This window comes from Alligator sinensis, unplaced genomic scaffold (assembly GCF_000455745.1).
Source record: "Alligator sinensis unplaced genomic scaffold, ASM45574v1 scaffold65_1, whole genome shotgun sequence".
NCBI lineage: Eukaryota > Metazoa > Chordata > Crocodylia > Alligatoridae > Alligator > Alligator sinensis.
In genome coordinates this window covers 2,604,174-2,623,016 of record NW_005842037.1, presented here as the reverse complement: position 1 = coordinate 2,623,016, position 18,843 = coordinate 2,604,174, and the positions used below count along the sequence as shown (strand labels likewise).

Below are 18,843 nucleotides of genomic sequence, written 5' to 3'. Positions count from 1 at the left end.
ATGCTATATGTACATATAACTAGACATAAAATTAAAGGTTAAAAAATGTTTTTACCCTGGGTCAAAGACTCCTGGCGTACGACAGGTTGCTCCAGAGCATGACTGTAACATCATAAGTCGATAGTTCATCTTCTCTAAAATTTCTTGATCTATTGTTTTAGCAATATTATTAATCTGAAATGGGTCTGCAGTCAAGTTATAGACTTCTACAAACACCTGTGTAAGTAGAGAAACAATTCCTGTATTATTATATTAAATGTCATCTATTTAACATATAGTCTGCATGCTACTTGTGAGAAAACAGTGACAGTTTATTTTCTAGTATTATGTATTAGCTTTATATAGACCATTAAGAAATGATCCCTGCCCTAACTTATAATTTGAAGGCAAAAACACTTTGGGGGCAGTGCTAAATAAGTTTTATATATGTAGTTCCATTTGCACAAAAATCATTTTATGGCAAACCAAAAGGTACACACAAAAATAACAACAAATGAATCTAACATTCACTCACTTCTCTCTCCTTCCCTCTTCCTCTCAAAAATAAATAAATTAATTAAATGGGATTTCAGCTCTGGGTGAAACTCCTGCAAAGCTTGTAGTCAAGCCGGACATACTTGTTGTAAACAACTGTACTGAGATGCAGCAACTCAGACATGAGTCCAGCCTATTTGGCCAAGCTTCTAGGGTCTTGAGCAGGCTTGTACACCCCACACTGAAGACAAGGAAGCTGAATCTTTACAGACAGTTGTCAGCTTAGCTAGATACATACTAGCTTAGATATGCCTAAAAAAGCTGTAAAGCACTTGGACTGTTCTCTGAAGCATACCATGAGTTACAGTATATTGTAGATCAGCTTTGGAGTCTGCCTTAAAGGAAGATGGAAGCTACCATTTTCACCCCTTGTATACACCACAAATAGCATCTGCTCTTGGCTGCCGGGAAGGAGGTTTGGGCTATGAAGTTAACTTTCTAGTAATGTAATTAATAGATTAATTAGTTTCTAAAGAGAGGAAAGTCTGATCTACTCAGATCCTCTTAAGCCAATTTTCTTAAGTCTTTCTGTAGAGCTGGCCCTAGCATTCTTTTAGTGTAAAACAGATCAGGCCATTAAAGATCAGCTTACTTTGTCTTTTCTCAATGGTCATGTTTGAATTAACTGTATACATTTGATCTTCACCATTTCCAACTGGTTAAAACATGGTTAATTAGCTCTACCCTTGGCAAAACACTTTTTCATCTACCCCAGATCTTTGCAGAATCTGTCAGTGGAATAATTGTTGAAACTGAACTCAAAGGCTAAAGCAGTTGCTTTATTTTAATAAGATAGGATGATAGTAATTTACTTTTCCATGTGAACACCACAGTGCAGATAACACTGACCTGGAGTCACAGTTGCACAAAAGCTCAGTGCTCTGTTTTCCTCCAGGTTTGCTAATTAAACACTGCCAAACTCCAGAAAACCAGGAAAGAGCTAAAGGTGATGCTTTAACTATGACCCTTGATATGCTAGCTTTTACATAGCATGTTCTCTGCCACTCAACAACAAATCATTCCAGACAAGCTCTCTAAAAATCCCTGAAGTGTATAGTGAGGAGGTCTGATGTGAAATTGTGATGAACAGAGAGTAGATGGCATTTTGTTAGGTTGTGGCAAGGTATTGCAGTGTTCCCAGGGTCTCCCCTTTTGTAGAAGTGCAAAAATCTGCCTTGGAACAAACATTGTCATTGCTGTCTGCTCCAAAATATAATTTTGGAGACACTGCTCCACATATTAACATGTGAATCATTCTGCTTGCCTTGCCTACAAGCAGGCTGAAGTCTGGAGAGAAAAATTTGACACGTCAGAAGACCACATGTTTAAGTGGTAATGGAATGTCAGTTAAATATACTGGTGGAAAAAGGTAAGCTTATATTTTGTAGTGAAAATATTATTAGCAAGTTCTCTTGTGCTGCAATATTTTACTGAGCACAACAAAACACACATTGCGCACACAAGACTGCGGAGAGCCATTAGTTTAGTCTACAGCAGAGTTCTCTGCCACTTAAAAGTTAAAACATTTAGGGTCAAAGTCACCTTTGGTGCTAGTAGGAATTGTTCCAGGGCTGAATGTTGTTGCTGCCTATCTATCTCCTTCTCTCTTGATCCTAAAAGATGTTTTGGTTAAATATTTCTATCAGCTATTAAATCTAATATTTAGCCTACAAGTGGAGCTAGTCTCCTTCCCTCAAGTACTTTATGCAAACCTTGAAGCCAGATAAAATGTTCAGGCAGGCACTAAATGATAATTAACATCTGTTGCAGCAAGATAACTTCAGATGGGGAGCCAAACATTTAAACACAGAGTTGTTAAAGTGAGATTTAAAAAAAAAAAAAAGTTACCTCCAGGTCATCAAATTCACAGTACTGGAGATCCCATGAAGCAGACAGTGTCCTCACACAAGCATACGTGTTGTTGTAGGAATCTTCACAAACACAGTCTGGAAAACAATTCTGCAAAAGAAATTATTTGAGAAAAAAAAAAGTTAAAACATCTCTTCATGCTGACCTGGTTTAATCGTCTAGCCAGAGTCTAGACAAAATAAAGCAGCTTAAACACACGGCAGTCACAAAAAATACTGAAGGTTAAATTGCAACAGCCTTCCCTGATAGTCAAACCAATGCATCTTTACATTAGCTGAATGTTCTAATATAGATAACCTTGTCTGCCTTAGAAAATATATTGTATTAACTTATTTGGCAAATGTGATATCTTTTATTAAACTAACTCAATAGTTGGAAAAATTGTTCTTTGCAAGCTTTTAGGCACAGACACCCTTCTTCAGGCATAGAGAGAGTCTGCTGGTATTGTCTCTATGTTTGAATTATTTTTTTCTAAGGAATTATTAATATAGTAGTCCAAGAGTTGAAAACTATTTTGAACAGCATACTTGTTATCAGGAACAGACAAGTATGCCATGTAGCTATCCTGAGGAAGCTCTCACAGTAGGTGATCTAATCCTGCACCCCACAGCTAGGCAGCAGGAAATAGCATATTTACCTTTACCAGAAAGCTTTCCGAGGATGGACAAACACATGAAACCTAAACCAGAATAACTTACACTGCTGGAGTTTTACTTCCGATTCCTTCCAGGGTAATGTCCAGACTGAGTGAAATTACCTCAGTGTACAAATTTGAATAATCTCTCCTTTTTAAACACCAGCATAAATGTTTTTATCTCAGCAAAATATTTGTAGAACTAATAGCATAAGATAGCCTCCTTTTCATTCTATTGACAAGTCTGCATTAGTTTCACAGTATTACAGGCTGTGGACAAACATACTTTAACACTTTTAGGGAGGGGGAACTGCTGCTGCTCAGGAGCGCACATTGGTTGTTACATTATAAAGCTTATAGCCACCTGATCCTATAGTGACATAAAAGTGAGCTCAATTACTACAACTTTAATCCTGAATGAAACAGAATTAAAGTTGCCATAATTTTGCTACACTTATCACTACAGAAGCATGCAGGCATAACAATTGCATCAAAACTGCTTATGCATTAGTATCATCTAATACCAATATAAAAAACTGTTACCCTGGTAACAACAGCCCTACTAAGTAGTGAATGCCTCCACCTACAGAATGTCTTTAACTGGCTGTGTCAAGAGACTATTACAGATTCACACATATGATATTGTTTTCTTCAGCATTCTCCAACTCTTCAAGTATTGCAAAGGGGATCTGTATGACACTGAAGCACTAATTAAAGTTTCCAGGATAAAAAGCTGATGTTAAACAATTAAAACGAACAACACCCCCCCCCCACACACACACACACTTTCAATGTTAAGTCTGGATATGTTTTCACAATGAAGCTAGCCTGACTTACAGATCAAAAAACCACAAAGAAATCTTAAAATCTCCCACATCACAGGAATGCATGTAGGGTCACTGACTACCCTAAATCTCTAAATAGAGGTTCTATTTTAAAATGGTATCAGGAAACATACAAATACATTTACACTGAGCAACTTTAGCTCTGCTTACAGAGACACCAGGTCCCAAGCCAGGGCAGGTAGGATCACTGCTGTTAAGCCCTTCTCCCTGATACTCAACCAACATATCCGATCTCCAGGTCACATTTTTGTCTGCTCTCTAAAAGAAAATAAGAATTATTGTTATTTTACTGTTTGACAATGCAGTAAGTAAAGATCTTCAGTGTTCTGGATTACATACTGCTAACTGTTTACAAAATTAACCTGATGCAAACCCAATGACCTTCACATATAAAGCATACGCAAACTTGGATGACTGCACTTTACAACCAAATGGAAGATATATACTCTCCAAATAACAGAAACTAGAAGTACCTTGTTTCAAAAGGGTATAAACTGTAGTTCATACAGACTATAGCCAAGTAACAACATAATCAAGAAGAAACAAAAGCCATATTGCCAAATACCACTGAGTTATAGTCGTTAAAAAGAGGGTATGCAGTTTGGCTTGTTTTTTTAAACATGAACACACACACGAACATTAGGAGTGCACTGATAAAGACTTTCTTGAAGGCCTCGATCTGCTGCCACTATGTCCCTTCCCTCCCCCAGACTTACTGGCTGGATACAGGTCTCCATGCTGCCGGGCTGCATTCCTGGCCATGTGCATGCTGCAGTTGCGCCCATACACGTGGCATTTATCAGTGATATTATCAGTTATACTGGCCAAAAAAAGCTGATTGTTGGTAACATTAATTTTCCTTTTTATCGGTGCCAATCCGATATATGACCAATATTATCAATGGACCTCTAACAAACGTAAAAAGAAAATCAGGCTACAAAATGAGGCAGCATTTCAAAATTGCCTTATGAAGACGTAATCAAATAAAAATCCAATCAACTTCAAGGACTGAAAGTTTAAAATTGCCCCACTTGCAGTTTTATAAATCACCTTTTTACAGATAAAAAGGCTCGGTTTTTTTTGTTGTATATACTTGAGAACCTGTGGAATCAGAAAAAATATATGCCTTAAACTTTGATTATTTTAGTTATAAGATGACATAACAGCTTTGTGGAGAATTGCTGGCTCTGTATAGTAGAACAGATAAGAGAAAGTGTTTGTTCTTTGTAACTCCTCTGCAACTGCTTCGCTCACCGCGGCCTTGAAGATAGCAAAAAAGTATGTACAAATCTGATTTCCAGGTGCAAGAAGGAGGTTTGTGAACTAACCTCGCCTCCCCCATTAGTTCCCATCCTGATTACAGCAAAGAAATAATGAAGTAATATTATAGCCGCTTTTCATGCTAATTTCACTATATGATCACGTGAGTTGTAAGCAACTGTTAAAAAAGTATATAAGCCTCCTGATTTTGCTCTTGGGGGGGACCTCTTCCAAGTGCTTGGGAAATCCATGTCACTTTGGAATCCCCCCTACAGCTGTAGTTTCTTTTGAATAAAAGCTTCTGCTGACCTGACCCAAAAGTATGCTGCGTGTGTTTCCACGACAAACCCATACAAACAATATAGAAACCCACAGGCTTAATCTGTAACAGATAAGATTTTTAAACTAAAGTGAGTTTAAACTGGATACCCTCTTATCATTACTCATACAATAAGAGTTTTGTTCAATATCTTTGTCAACAACCTGGATGATGGCATAGAGTATACCCACAGCACCAAGCTGGAGGGAGTAGTAGATACACTGGAGAGTAGGGCTAGGATTCAGAGTGACCTAGACAAACTGGAGGATTGGCGCAAAAGAAAACTCGGGATTCAACAAGGACAAGGATAGAAGAACCCTGTGCACTGCTACAGTCTGGGGGCTGACTGACTGGGCAGCAGCTCTGCAGAAGAGGACTTGGGGGTTACAGTGGACAATAAGCTGAAAATAAGCCAGCAGAGTGCCCTTATTGCCAAGAAGGCTAACAGCATACTGGACTGCATTGGTATGAGTGTTGGCAGCAGGTCAAGGGAAGTGATTATTCCCCTCTATTCAGCACTGGTGAGACCACATCTGGAGTACTGTGTTCAGTTTTGGGCCCCCAACTACAAAAAGGATGTGGACCAATTGGAGAGAGTCCAGCAGAGGGGCAGTGAAAATGGTGAGGGGGCTGAGGCACGTAACTTCTGAGGAGTGGCTGAGGGAACTGGGCTTATTTAGTTTAGAGAAGAGAAGACAGAGGATTTAATAGCAGCCTTCAACCACCTGCTGGGTGGTTCAACAGAGGATGGAGCTATATTGTTCTTAGTGGTGGCTGATGACAGAACAAAGGGCAATGATCTCAAGTTGCAGCATGGGAAATTTAGGTTTGATATTAGAAAGAATTTTCTCACTAGGAGGGTAGTAAAACACTGGAATAGGTTACCCAGAGAGGTTATAGAATAACCATCCTTGGAGGTTAAGACAAAGCTTTGGCTGGGATGATCTAGTTGAGGATGGTCCTGCTTTAAGCAGGAGGTTGGACTAGATGACATCATGAGGTTCCTTCCAGCCCTAATTTTCTATGATTCTAGACAGCCCTCTTTTAAATCCTGATGGCTCCCTGTATCTCCACAAGGGCTGCTTTCCATTTGTAGGTCAAGTAAAGGATCAGCTACAAGCAGCTTTATTTGAAAAGACTTCTGTTCACCTATAGGAAGGCTTAGATTTCTTCTCCAGTACCACCTACTAAAATTATGTTGAATGAAATACGAAGTTGTCACAATTTGCCCCCATACTATATCCAAAACTTAGGTGTCTTGGTTAAGCAGACAAATAGTAGGCCCTTTTAAAACAGGAGCCATTTGTTACCAGCAGTATAAGTAATCGAAGGATGAAAGTAAAAGTAATTTTCCATTAAAAATTCACCTGCTTATAGCAGAAAGCACCCTAATTTATCTGAATTCAAATATCACACTTGTATTTTATTACTGTTTCCATCCAGCTAAGGCGGCTCCAAAAATGCCATCAGGGACAGAATATTTGGAATGTGCATCCTTCCATATCATTACAGGAAACTGTACTTTCTTCAAAGAATATTGACTAGATTTGCTTAGTTACTCCCATCTGTCCACTTACCAACAATGGCAATAATGACATCCCATCCATCTGGGTCTTGTTTATGTTATACCCGGCGATATCCAATATAGTGGGACCCAAGTCAATGTTTGCAACAAGCATCTGAGTGGCAAGGGAAACAAAGCGTTATTGACTTTCATAAAGATCAGGGTTCAGAAAGACTAAAACTAGATAGTGATTTAAGAACAAGATAGTAAGGTTCTTTTACGTTATGAACACTTGGGTGGCTCAACCCCTTTATGTGAATATGCTGAACTGAGTTTTCAGTGTTCTGAAACATTGGTAGAGTTTTGGGAATGTCCAACCCCTGCACCTCAATAGATTTAAGTAGAAGGCATGACCACCTATGCATCAAACAAGGTGCATACTCAGTGTTAAATATTAAGTCTTTTTTTTTTTTTTTTTTTTTTTGGGTAAAAGAGACCTCAGCAATAAGGTTCCTAGCCAGCTCAGCCACTTTCATAAATGGATTACTTTGAAAGAATGCAAAGACCTCACATTATTGTAACCTTGTTTCTAATCCTACCTTGTTTGTCTGATTTGGTTTGATCCCTGGTCCTCGAACAAGCAGGGGAACTTTAATGTCAAACTCATACAGCTGCCGTTTGTCTATTGGCAAAGAAAATTGTCCTGGAAAACATATTGGAGAGAAGCATGTATTTAAATTGTGTTTTGTTCATTTTATGATAGAAAAATCTCTCATCACCAGCTGCCTCCAAGGACCAAGGTTTATTTGTTTAAATGGGTCTTTTATCTTGATCTAACATAGCCAGGCCCAGAGTCTATATTTACCTACAGATTTTCTTTTCAAGTCTATTGAAGTCAGATTCCAACCTTAAGAAGTTGGAAATATACTATTCCAAAATAGTATATTACTTTACAATTTAATTTGTTGAAGTTCAACTACATATAAAAGAGGCACCTGAAGAGAACTCTTTCCTTTCAGTAAGAGTTGGTATAATAGAATTTTACCAATAAAAATCTCTTGGCATTTCAGAATAGAAATGGAAGAATGGCCTATGTATTTTAAGACAGTATGCATAAGTACAGAAATTAGCTCAGAATGATACTTAACAAGGAATCCAAAAACAAAAGGGAAAACTCCCACAACCCTCTACACAAGTGAACCTCAGAACCAGAGACAAATAATCTCTGCTTTATAGCAGAACATGCAGTTTAATGACTATAAAACCTCACTAGAAGTTTGTAGCAGATTTGGGAAAGGACAAGTCTACTTGCCTGTATGATAACCATTATCCGAGGTAAAAAATATATAAGTATTATCTAATTCACCATGGAATTCCAATTTCTTTACCAGTTTCTCTACTAGGTCATCTACTGACAAGAGGGTTTGCCATCTGTATGGGAGAAAAAGTAATGCAAATCAGTATTCAAAGTTCAGAATTAACTGTATGTGGTAAGTAGTAATAGCAGGTAGGTCATTTGAATTATGATATAAATAAATACAGAGATGTCTATTTTATCACTCTGAAAAAAAATTGAGAATTCTCTTATACCACTTTAACAACAGCCTTTCTAAGAGAGAAGCAGACTTCATCCTTCTCATCTGGCTTTGGTTTTTACTCTGTAGTGTCCAGAAAGTCAATATGCTGATTGCTTTCAATCTTACCTAGAAGCAGGCAGAGACCATTTCTGAAGTAACCAAAGCAGCATGTTACTCTCAGAGTAATCTCCTGCAAGGCCACCTATGAGTACTTCTTTTAGGAGATAGAAGAACTAGAACTCCTAGAAAGTATTTTTAAACAGTTTCTATATTCTTTTCTGCATGAAAAAGTAGTGAATCTACCAACTATTTCTTAATGCAAGGATCAATTTATGTATAAAAACTGTGTATTCCTATTTAAATCATTAGCAATCTCCACAGCAAGTGAAAGAATGATAGCTGTGGTTGAGTGCAGAGAACTTCCTCTGGTTTAGGAACATTATGCTAAACCACCCAGTTCTTTTTCATTCTTGGGTTCTGGTACCTCAAGCATGCACTCATCCCAGTTCTTGCTCAGTTCTTATGATTTGGTTGCATGATCTTTTTTACATGCTTCAGGAAGCAGAAACCTAAAAACCAACCCCATCTTCCTTTCCCAAAATAGCACATGGCACATGTCCAGAACAGAGTTCTACCATATGAAGTTCAGTGCACTTTTTCAGATCCTGATTTTTGGGCTGGTTTTTTTTGGTTTTGGTTTTTTTCTTCTTTTTTAGGAGCCTGGCAGAAAAATAAGAGACAAAGCAGCTAAGAACTCTTAAATATACTCTACTTAACATTATGAATTTCTTGGCTATTATTGCTACTTGTAATGCATGGGTAAGGAATATCTGAAAAACGTAATTGCATCTTTCTCTGGAGACAGAGTTCCTGGCTGCCTACGAATTCTATAATGTTAATGGATATATTGGAATGGATCTGAAAACAGATGAGGTGCTAGCCTAATTCCCAGCAAATTAAAAATATTATGTTATGTTATGTTCCACAAAGAAGCTGATGGGATGTCATCACTGTAAAAATTAGAATCCAAGATAGCCTCTCTCCTAAGTGACCAGCCACGCTACAAAAAGCCATACATAAGGATCTATCTACGCTATACTCCATCTAAGTGACCAGCCACGCTACAAAAAGCCATACATAAGGATCTATCTACGCTATACTCCATCTAACTGTATAGCATAGACATGCTGAAGCTATCTCAGGCACTGCTAACTATCTTGCTGTGGCAGCAGAGCAGAAAGTGGGCTGCAACACCCTACCAACAAGCAAAGTAAATACTCAGGTGGTTAACTTGTGCTGAGTTCCAAGCTGCTGCAGGTAGACTGTTACTGGTGCCCAAACTAACTAGTTAAAAGCTAACTTAGGCATGGTGGCATTGCAAGTATATGGCAGTTACATTCCTAACAAGTACCTCACTCCCTAGTATACGTCACTTGGGCTTCAGAGGACACATCCTATACCTCTGTGCTGCAGTAGGCACAGCCATCAAGTCTCTCGGTGAATTATGAAGAGGCAAACAGAAGGTTCTCAGTACTGAAGTGATTCAGCCTGTATCCCTGTAGAATACACCGTCAGGTTACTAGATCTACAGACTGGGATCTAATTCATACCCACAGCCATGCTAGCTAGCCTGGGTTGTAGCCACAACTGAACTCTGTTGAAAGGTAGGTGGACCTTCCCCCTGTCAATCTGTGATGGTAAATTTACTACAGAACCTGTACAACTAAAAGGAACGTGATTCTATTCCTCCTTTGTTTACCAGATTGTAACAAAGAAGTGTACCAAACTTAATGGGACTACCTGAGTGCAAAGTAGAGCCTTTACTATTGACAGTACTACACAAGGAGAAAAATGCAGATCAATTATCAGATCCAAGGCTAGCAGACTGGAGGAGATAAAAAGTTAAACGTCTCTCAAGTCCATTCAATATGGAAGTCATTGAGACAAAATGGAATTCCCATACATCAACCTTTCATGCACTAAAGATAAGAGAAGCAGTTACAAGATTAGGCAACACTTTGTTCCTTCATATGCCGTGTTAACATGGTTATGCAAAGTACTATCCAAAGCCTTGTAGACTACTTATAAATCTCTCTCTCAAAAAAAAGAATGGAAAGCAGGAGCTTCAGTGACCCATATCCAAAGAACTACTGCAGGTAATTTAACTCATAAGAGCAGTCTTTACAGGCATTTTAAATACTGTATTTTTACAAATGTGGCCTCATCTGCTAGGGATTCTACTCAACATTTTCAAGCACAGGCTCCTACCTTTTCCGAAATGCATTATCTAGAAATTGTATTGAAGAATTAGTCATTGGAGTCTTTGCTTGCCTGATTAACCAGTGCTTGTTCTTAAAAAGAAAAGAAAAAAAAATTGTTAAGAGATTTGCAGAGTAGCAATGTAGGAGTCATCTTTATACATTTTTTTATTCCTAATCTTTGTTTGATTGCAACAGTAACACTTTAGGGTTAAATCTGTACATTATCACTATTAAATATTAAAATTAAAGAGTATCCTGGTCACAAAGCAACCAAGCTCTAATCTTCCTCTCAAATCATGCAACTGTAGAAGAGATTTGGCTCCCTTCTGTTCAGCTTGGAACACAGCTGAAAGTGTCTAGAGATCACTGCACAGTAGCCCAGGGAAGAGACTTGTGCAGAAGCTTCACTTGCTTTTTGGGACAGGCTCTTTTAGACAGAGACTGGTGGCAGTAGAGAAAAATCCTGGAAAAATCCTACAAAGTTACTAGCATTGTAGGAAAGGCCGGAGCAGAGTACTTTTGTTGCCATGCTCTCTGGACAACATCTAGAGGAGAGGTGCACCAAAAGGGAATAACTGCTTAGCCTGGGAAGGGCTGAGGACTACTGAACCTTGCAGAGAGGGCTGAGGACTACTGAACCTTGCTCAGACCCTCGTTTAACACGAATTTATGGCAGAAGACTTGAGGGCTTAACAAGAGGGTGAAAAGCATTTGTAAAGCTTTTCCATTTGGATCTTTTACCCTAGAACAGCATGGCCTTTTGCTTTGGTTCAAGGGTTAGGTTACCTTCCATTACCCAGATCAGACCACCTTCTGACGAGAGAAACTGAGGGAGTAGTCATAGACCTGACAAGAAAGAAGCCACAGTCTGGGGCCTGTTAATTGTGCTATTTCATGTACAAAAACAGGAGAAGCTCTGGAAAACTTACTAGCCAAAGCTCTTATATAAAAGAGCTTGTGCTTTTCAGTTTTAAGACCTAAGGCAACACAGATCACCTGACCTTTCATCATCCTATATTTCATCTTGAATTTGGTGGGGTCAGGATCTTTTGTGACAGAACTTCTCTTTTTGCAGTTCTTCCCATCCCCCAACACAAACACTATGGATCTTGTAAGTTCTTCCTATGAGTCATTTAGTTATGACCATTTCACTTTCCCATTCTCTATTTTTGCAGACTGTAGGACTTCACTGAGTATGGGGAAGAACAATTTGAATCAATTTATGTTCAAATGAATTCAGCAATCTCACTCTTTGCTATTGTTCTGTTTCTTTTGTTAAATGCTTAAGATTTCCCTATGCAAAATAAAACGACTGTGTAACCAAGACCAGGTATTCAGCCTGCATCTATAGACTTGGCTTGATCAAGAGAACTAAAGTGCTGTGGGGGAGCTAAAAGGGTTCCTTTTGTCTTGCTCTACTCTTATCTTCCTAACCTTACCCTCCTTTCAGGTTAGGTCCACAAAAAAAAAAGACTAGGCATTCCCAAATATACTATCTAGGTGCTACCACCATCAAATTCACTTCCTCTTCAGCTACCCCTTGCATTGTAGAAACATAACTCCTACTGCCACCTCTGCTTCACCCAATGATCTGCTGAAATCTCTTAACCCGAAAGGCCCTGAAGCTGGATTTCTTAAAGTAAGCACTTTCTCACACTTTGGGCTAGCACGCATATTCAGGACATGATTAAGCCAGGTACCAATCCAAACAAAACAACTAGTCAACACATGCTTGTGTATATCTGTTCTTTACCCCCCAAAAATCCAAGTGGTTAGAAGACTCACTTCAGATATTCAAGTCTGAGGTTCAAATCCTTGTCCGAGAGGAAAAGCTTCAGCCTTAGCCTACCACACCAAGCAATGCTCTGGCCTACTGGCTATTGACTATTCTGGGGGTGGGATTCTCCATCTCTTCTGCTGGAAATACTCGGCTTTGGAGTAGGGACGTAAATGTGCTTAGTGCATTTCCCAGGCAAGCTCTCTAAACACCACTCTACTCTTGGGTAGCTCTCTTTTTAACACGGGTAGCTTTAAGCAACTAACTCCAAGAGAGATTTAAAGATGATAACACTTGAGCAGAGGGCGACAATCATCTGGCCAGTAAGACTGGTTCCTGTCTCATGTGTCTAAGTGGCTGAAAGCCCAAAGTCCTACTTGCTTATCTGAACTTCACTTCTGACTCACTCCCTGCTCAGCTTGCTTGCAACTGTCACATTCTTCAGTGTCTTAACCCTCCCTATAAATTGACATGATAATCTTACATATCCAATGCTGAGAAGTAGGTGGCAAGGTGCTGCAATACCTAGAAAACTTTAACAGCTTGGGCCTCAGTCCACACTTACTACTGAATTACCTGAGCTTGTACTGAATGAATGGAGTTTGTATTAGCCATGCTGAAAGAGATGAGTTCTAAGACTACAGCACTCATCTATCAATTAAAAGAATGAGCTGAACACTAGGGTCTACCAATAAATATTCTTACTGTTGAGGACTACACAGCAGCATCAGTTATATCAAATTAACAAACTAGTATTTCCCTCTTCCCCTGTTGTGTATCATTGGTATCTAAGGATAGAGTAACTACTGTAAGTATCAGGTATTAAAGTGATTTTTTGTGGTTTGCTTGTGCCTTGCACTGTTTTTGCAAATGCAGAATTTTTTTTTGCCTTTGCTCCACATAAAACAGCAGTTTCTACACTATTAGCCAATGATTGTGTTTTAGCTGCTTGCTGACTTAGCTGGCCATAGATCCTCTTCTATCCTGCTATTTCAGAAGTGCTGAATGGAGTAACTGAGCCTCAGATTAAAGTAAGGTTCCTTTTCTGGAATAAAACGAAACCTATACAACTTCTGCTCCCTGCTACCTCCTTTATCTACTTCTAATTTAGCCTAAGCCTCCTCTTTCTTCACATCCCTGCTCTATTCATAGGAGGTATCCCATAACTGAAATAAGACTGGTTTCACATCATACTCTGAACAGTTAGGTTAGAATCATTCTGAGCTCTTCCAGCAAGAAGTTATTTCCAAGAGCTCTCTAGCAAGAGCTTTCAAAGTTTCTTCCTGATATTCACTCAGAGCAACCTTTATGCACACTGGCATCATGAGGATGGAAACAGGAAGCAGTTTTAGAGCTGATTAAGGGCCTTTAAGATTAAGAACAGGGTCCTGAACTGAATTGGAACTGAAGGCTGAATAGTGATGTGATGTATTCTTGAGGTTTTATGAGCCTATGAGAGGCAACTGCATGTCTTACTAGCTGAAACTTGTGGCCTTCACTTTCAGCCACCAGCCGAAAAAGTTGCAGAAGTTTAGTCTGGGGCTGACCACATGAATTACTTTAGTCAGGCTTTGAGATAATAGGTATATCTCCCAGATGACTGTGGAAGGTGTTTGTCCCAGTTGCTGGATGTGTATGTAACAACACCAATTCAACAAGTCTGGCCAAGACTGCAGCCTGCCTTAACAGCTGAAGGACAAATGTTCAAGGTTCTGTCATTGCCCAACAGGCTCCAAGTGCTTTCTTCTTACTCATATCACCTCCTACTTAACTTTAACCCAACCAAGATAAATAGGGGTTTTTTGTACTAATCTCAGTGAGACATCCTCCTGGTTCCATTGTGTCTGACAAAGACACCCCAGTTCATAAAAATCCCCTGGTGGCCCCAGCCCTGTGATTCATACTGAGACTTTTTTTTGGTCAGCCCAATAAGTTTTTCTGTTGGAGACTTTTTTTTTTTTTTTTAAATGGGGAAAAAAGTAAAAAAGGAGCAATTTAAGAGTTGAGAAAGACAACAGTGATTGTTCACATGGAAATTAGGAAATTTCATTCTCTGCACAAAAGCTATCGAGTAGAACACAGTCTGCTGAACAAAGTCGTCATGTTTGGCAATACCTTATAAGCATGCAACTATGAGCCACTCTAGCAGCATAATCTTAAGTCTGGAAGATGAATATGGAACTTTGATACATTTGTTATTACTAGTTCTACCAGTTTTGGAGCAAAAAAATAAGTTCTTATGTCTCCAGCATCCATTGCTACCTACTTTTATTTTGTTCCTGAAGGTCAGGTTAGTCACTCTGTTACCACCAGCAGTGCTAGAAACATTTTTGAAAGGTCATAATCTTACAACTGTATCTGAAAGATCTTGCATAGTTAAATATACAACAGGACAGTATCAGTCCCATCTTCTCGGAACTTCAACATGGTATTTTATATCCAAATCAGGTTCACAGTGTACTAATTTTCACTAGTCAGCAGGGTAAGCTGTATAGATTTTTGAAAATTATTTTACCTTTCCATGAATGTTAAAATTGCTGTTTCTTGGTGCACTGACATTCTGGAAGCTCTTTGTATACTGAGGGGCAGCTATCCAAGGAGAGTGTGGTGCTGGAGTGGAGATCATCATGAAGAAGGGTTCAAAGTTAGATTTATATTCCAAGAAGTCCAAAGACATGTTAGCCTGTAAACATACAAATTATTGGTTTACCACTAGTCATAACAACCCCCAATACAAAAATTTAAGGGAACCCCAAAGATCAGAATTAAAAAGTTCACATATAAACCCAAAGAAGCACTTCAACTATTTAGGAGTCTCCTTGCTTGCGTATCTTTAACTGTCTGAATTAGCAACTTGTATTACATTAATCTCAAGTGTCATGTTAACTATAAACACTATTTCTACATAAACACCTCTTTTATTCCACATCTCCAAATACTACTCTGTATCTCAGACCTGCGAAGCTCAAAAGACTCAGATCTCACCTCATTCTGACTATACTTATGTTATCAGAATTCTAACCCCTGCCTGTACTGACACTTATTTTTTACTTATATTTTATAGTCATTTGCTATCTCTTCATAGCTTTCCTAAGTCTTCCTAATATTGGAGGATATAAAATGTAGTATTCTGCCTGAAAGATATGAATTGGCAATTTTAACTGATCTCTGATTATCTGGCTAAGACTCTATTCCCTGCTCTGCCTTGATTACATCTATCCTACAACATCCTGATGACTCCATGCATTTTTAAGAGGATGGAGAGGTTATCAACTGGGCACAGATTCAAGCTCCACTAATTTCAGCTGCTTCATCTGATCTTTTCCCACCTCCTCATTTGCAAGTCTTACCTTGAAGACCTTCCTGTTAGTCTTACTCTCCATATGATACCAAGTTTAACTTGCTACATCTGCCAGCTCATTGTCAATAGCCTTTTCTTGGCCAGTCTTTGGAACTGGTCCAGGGGTGGGCAAAATGGTGGACCTGATCAGCAGCCAGACTCCATTTCCCAGAAGCCCCAGCTCATGTCACTGCAGCTGGTTTCCATGGAGACCCCAGCAGCAGTGGCACCATGACAGTCTGGAGCCAGGGTTTCCATAGAGACCAGCCCCAGCAACACTGGCGGAGCACATGGCTGGGCAGGGAGCTATTCTGCAGCTGGGGCTGGGATCTTGCAGTGGTGACAGCATGGTCTGGAGTGGGGGCAGAGCTGCAATCCACTGCCTGCACGCTCCTGCCCAGGTGCGTGGATTGCAGCTTTGCCCTGGCTCCAGACCACTGTCACTGCTTTAAGATTCGAGCCCCGGGGCAGCTCCCCACCGAGCTGCGTGCCCTGCCAGGGCTGCTGGGGCTGGTCTCCATGGAAACCCCGGCTCTGCAATGTCATGGTGCCATCACTGCTGGGGTCTCTGTGGAAACCAGCTGCAGCAAGAAGGGCAGGGGCTACTGGGAAATGGAGTTCGCTGCAGGTCTGATCCAGCCCGCAGGCTGGACTTTGCCTGCCCCTGAGCTAGTCAGTTCTTTGCTATTCTGATCTCATGCACCTTTTCTTTTCTTCCTGATCAATATACTTAGTGTGTCTTGCTATTCTTCCCTCTGAAGAACTTTCTGTAACAGAAGATTCAGGGTCAACTTTCTCCTATGTACTCCAAACATCTATGCCTTCGCAGCTATAGTGATGAGAGTTTTGCAGCAAGAGCCTCAGTAGAGAACAGGAAAAGTGCTGTAGTTGTCAAAGGATCAGAGGTACTGAGAGACATACATTTTTGTTAAACAGTGGCCTAACCTATAACAAAACCCAGGAAGGACTGCAACAAAAGATGCCAACTCCGATGCCTAAAGTTAATCACCAACAGGTCATTAGCCGGCAAAAGCAGCTTATATTTCATACCATGCAACACAGGAAACATCAGATCAGCGCTCCAGACTTTCCTGAGTGGTCCTGTGTAGCTGCAGATTTGGCAGCACTGCCTAAACCAGCACTGCACACTAAGTAGATTAAAACTCAAGCTTTGAAGAATTAAATATTAAAAAAAACCAACAAACTTTGGCAACTAGCTCAAGGAAAAATTCCACCCATGTATAGCTACAGTCTGTTTCATCAAAAAACAGGATTAACCCATCCCAACCCTACTCATCTCCTGAACAGAGATTACCTGACAGATAGTTATTGGGATAGATCAGTAGTTCTCAAACATTCTGGGTTGCATACCACACTTAAATGTAAGATTCTTCATTATGTACAATAAAGTAACATCACTACAACCCCTCTGTAATCTCCCCAACAAGCTAAAATGCTATACAGACAATCATCCTCCCACCACTTTTTCCTTCCTTTTATATTTCCCTTTTTCCTTTCCTCCTTTCACATACTCTTTAGATGCCTACCACATATCCACACGGATAAGTGCACCCCATTTTGAAAAACAGTTGAGAGATCATTGTTGAAATAATACTCTAAGTCAAGAAGATAGTGACTTTTCAGCAGGGGGGGGAATGGGACAGGACAGGGTCTGATATTTGTTTTTTTCCAATTCCAATTTTGGAATCTAAATCAGAGAGCCATTCAATGACCGAAACACTAGTCACACACTTTACAAAACATACCATAGCAATGGGCAACTTTTTGCCCAATGGGCAGCAGATCTAAAACCGACTGGACTCTCACCACCAGATACGAATCTTCCTGTTTGTTATCAAGGCACATTGGTTGTAGGTGTTTGGGGAGTTTGAATTTTGTGAGCGGTACTGGCTTTCCAGCCCTGGGGACTGAAATACTCATTTTATATAGATTATATATTTGATTACCCTAGCCCCCCCGACATTTTTTCATTGTTTCTGTTTCCTGTGCTGTTCCTGTTTGATTTTATATATATATATATAAAAATCAATGTAGCTTTCCCGTAACACTTGTGACAGTCTATATTTTTCTGTGCCTTATTAACTTTTAGAGGACTAATAGTATCTTTTTATATATTTTAGGACAGGCCACTAATGACCTAGTCAAATGCCAAACAGCCATGTACCCAGCCAGGTGGCTTGTTGCTTCTGCAGTGCAGTCTTTTTTCTTCTCTTAAGGTTGAAATCTCTTGCTATTTATGACAGCTTGAAAAAAATACCCTGATAACATTTAGAAATTTAGCTGGGATTTTAAAGTATATTTTAAAAGACAGAGAGACAGAGACCATACTTTGAACAAGCTATGTCTAGTTCTCTAACATTTCTAAGTTACTTAGCTCTTTGGAGAATCCCTTGAAAGCACATTTCTAGATATTCTGTAACATCCCAGCATGAAGAGGAGGTAAATTAACTCAGTTACCAGAGTAGCTCTGTTTACATGAAACACACACTAATGGTTCTTATGTAAAACAACCATTTTATAGCTCTGTGATCTGAACAAATACTTGTTCTAATTGGATTGCCAGATATCTAACAATGAAGTAACTATGTCACCCAACAGGTGCTAAGCCCATGACCAAAATCAGCAGTCACTTCCAGATCACACCTTTGGCTGGCAGAAAGGTATCTGGAACCAGTTTTCTTTTCCTATAATTTGCATACAGGAGATTGCCATCTTTAAACACGGGTGGAATCTTGTTTCACTAGTTATGCCATAGGGTAATGACAGCAACATTGAACATAATTAATTAATTCAACCCCGGGTGACCAAATACTACTTTAAGGGAATTGTCACACAGTTTCTTACCAGTACATCTGTCAGGTAATCTACACTGTAGTTCTCCCCATGCTTTCGTGCCTTTCCA

At 39.5% G+C, this 18,843-nt stretch overlaps 1 protein-coding gene across 1 annotated transcript in view; it reads right to left on the bottom strand.

Moving 5' to 3' along the window:
- GNS (glucosamine (N-acetyl)-6-sulfatase) overlaps positions 1–18,843 on the bottom strand; it is a 29,059-nt gene that overhangs the window by 6,017 nt on the left and 4,199 nt on the right. Inside the window, 9 exon segments of the mRNA XM_006022479.3 lie at positions 56–216; positions 2,383–2,493; positions 4,033–4,140; positions 7,039–7,140; positions 7,565–7,668; positions 8,278–8,396; positions 10,811–10,893; positions 15,096–15,263; positions 18,786–18,843. The exon segment at positions 18,786–18,843 is cut by the window's right edge and continues 29 nt beyond it. Of these exon segments, the coding sequence (XP_006022541.1) occupies positions 56–216; positions 2,383–2,493; positions 4,033–4,140; positions 7,039–7,140; positions 7,565–7,668; positions 8,278–8,396; positions 10,811–10,893; positions 15,096–15,263; positions 18,786–18,843 (1,014 nt within the window).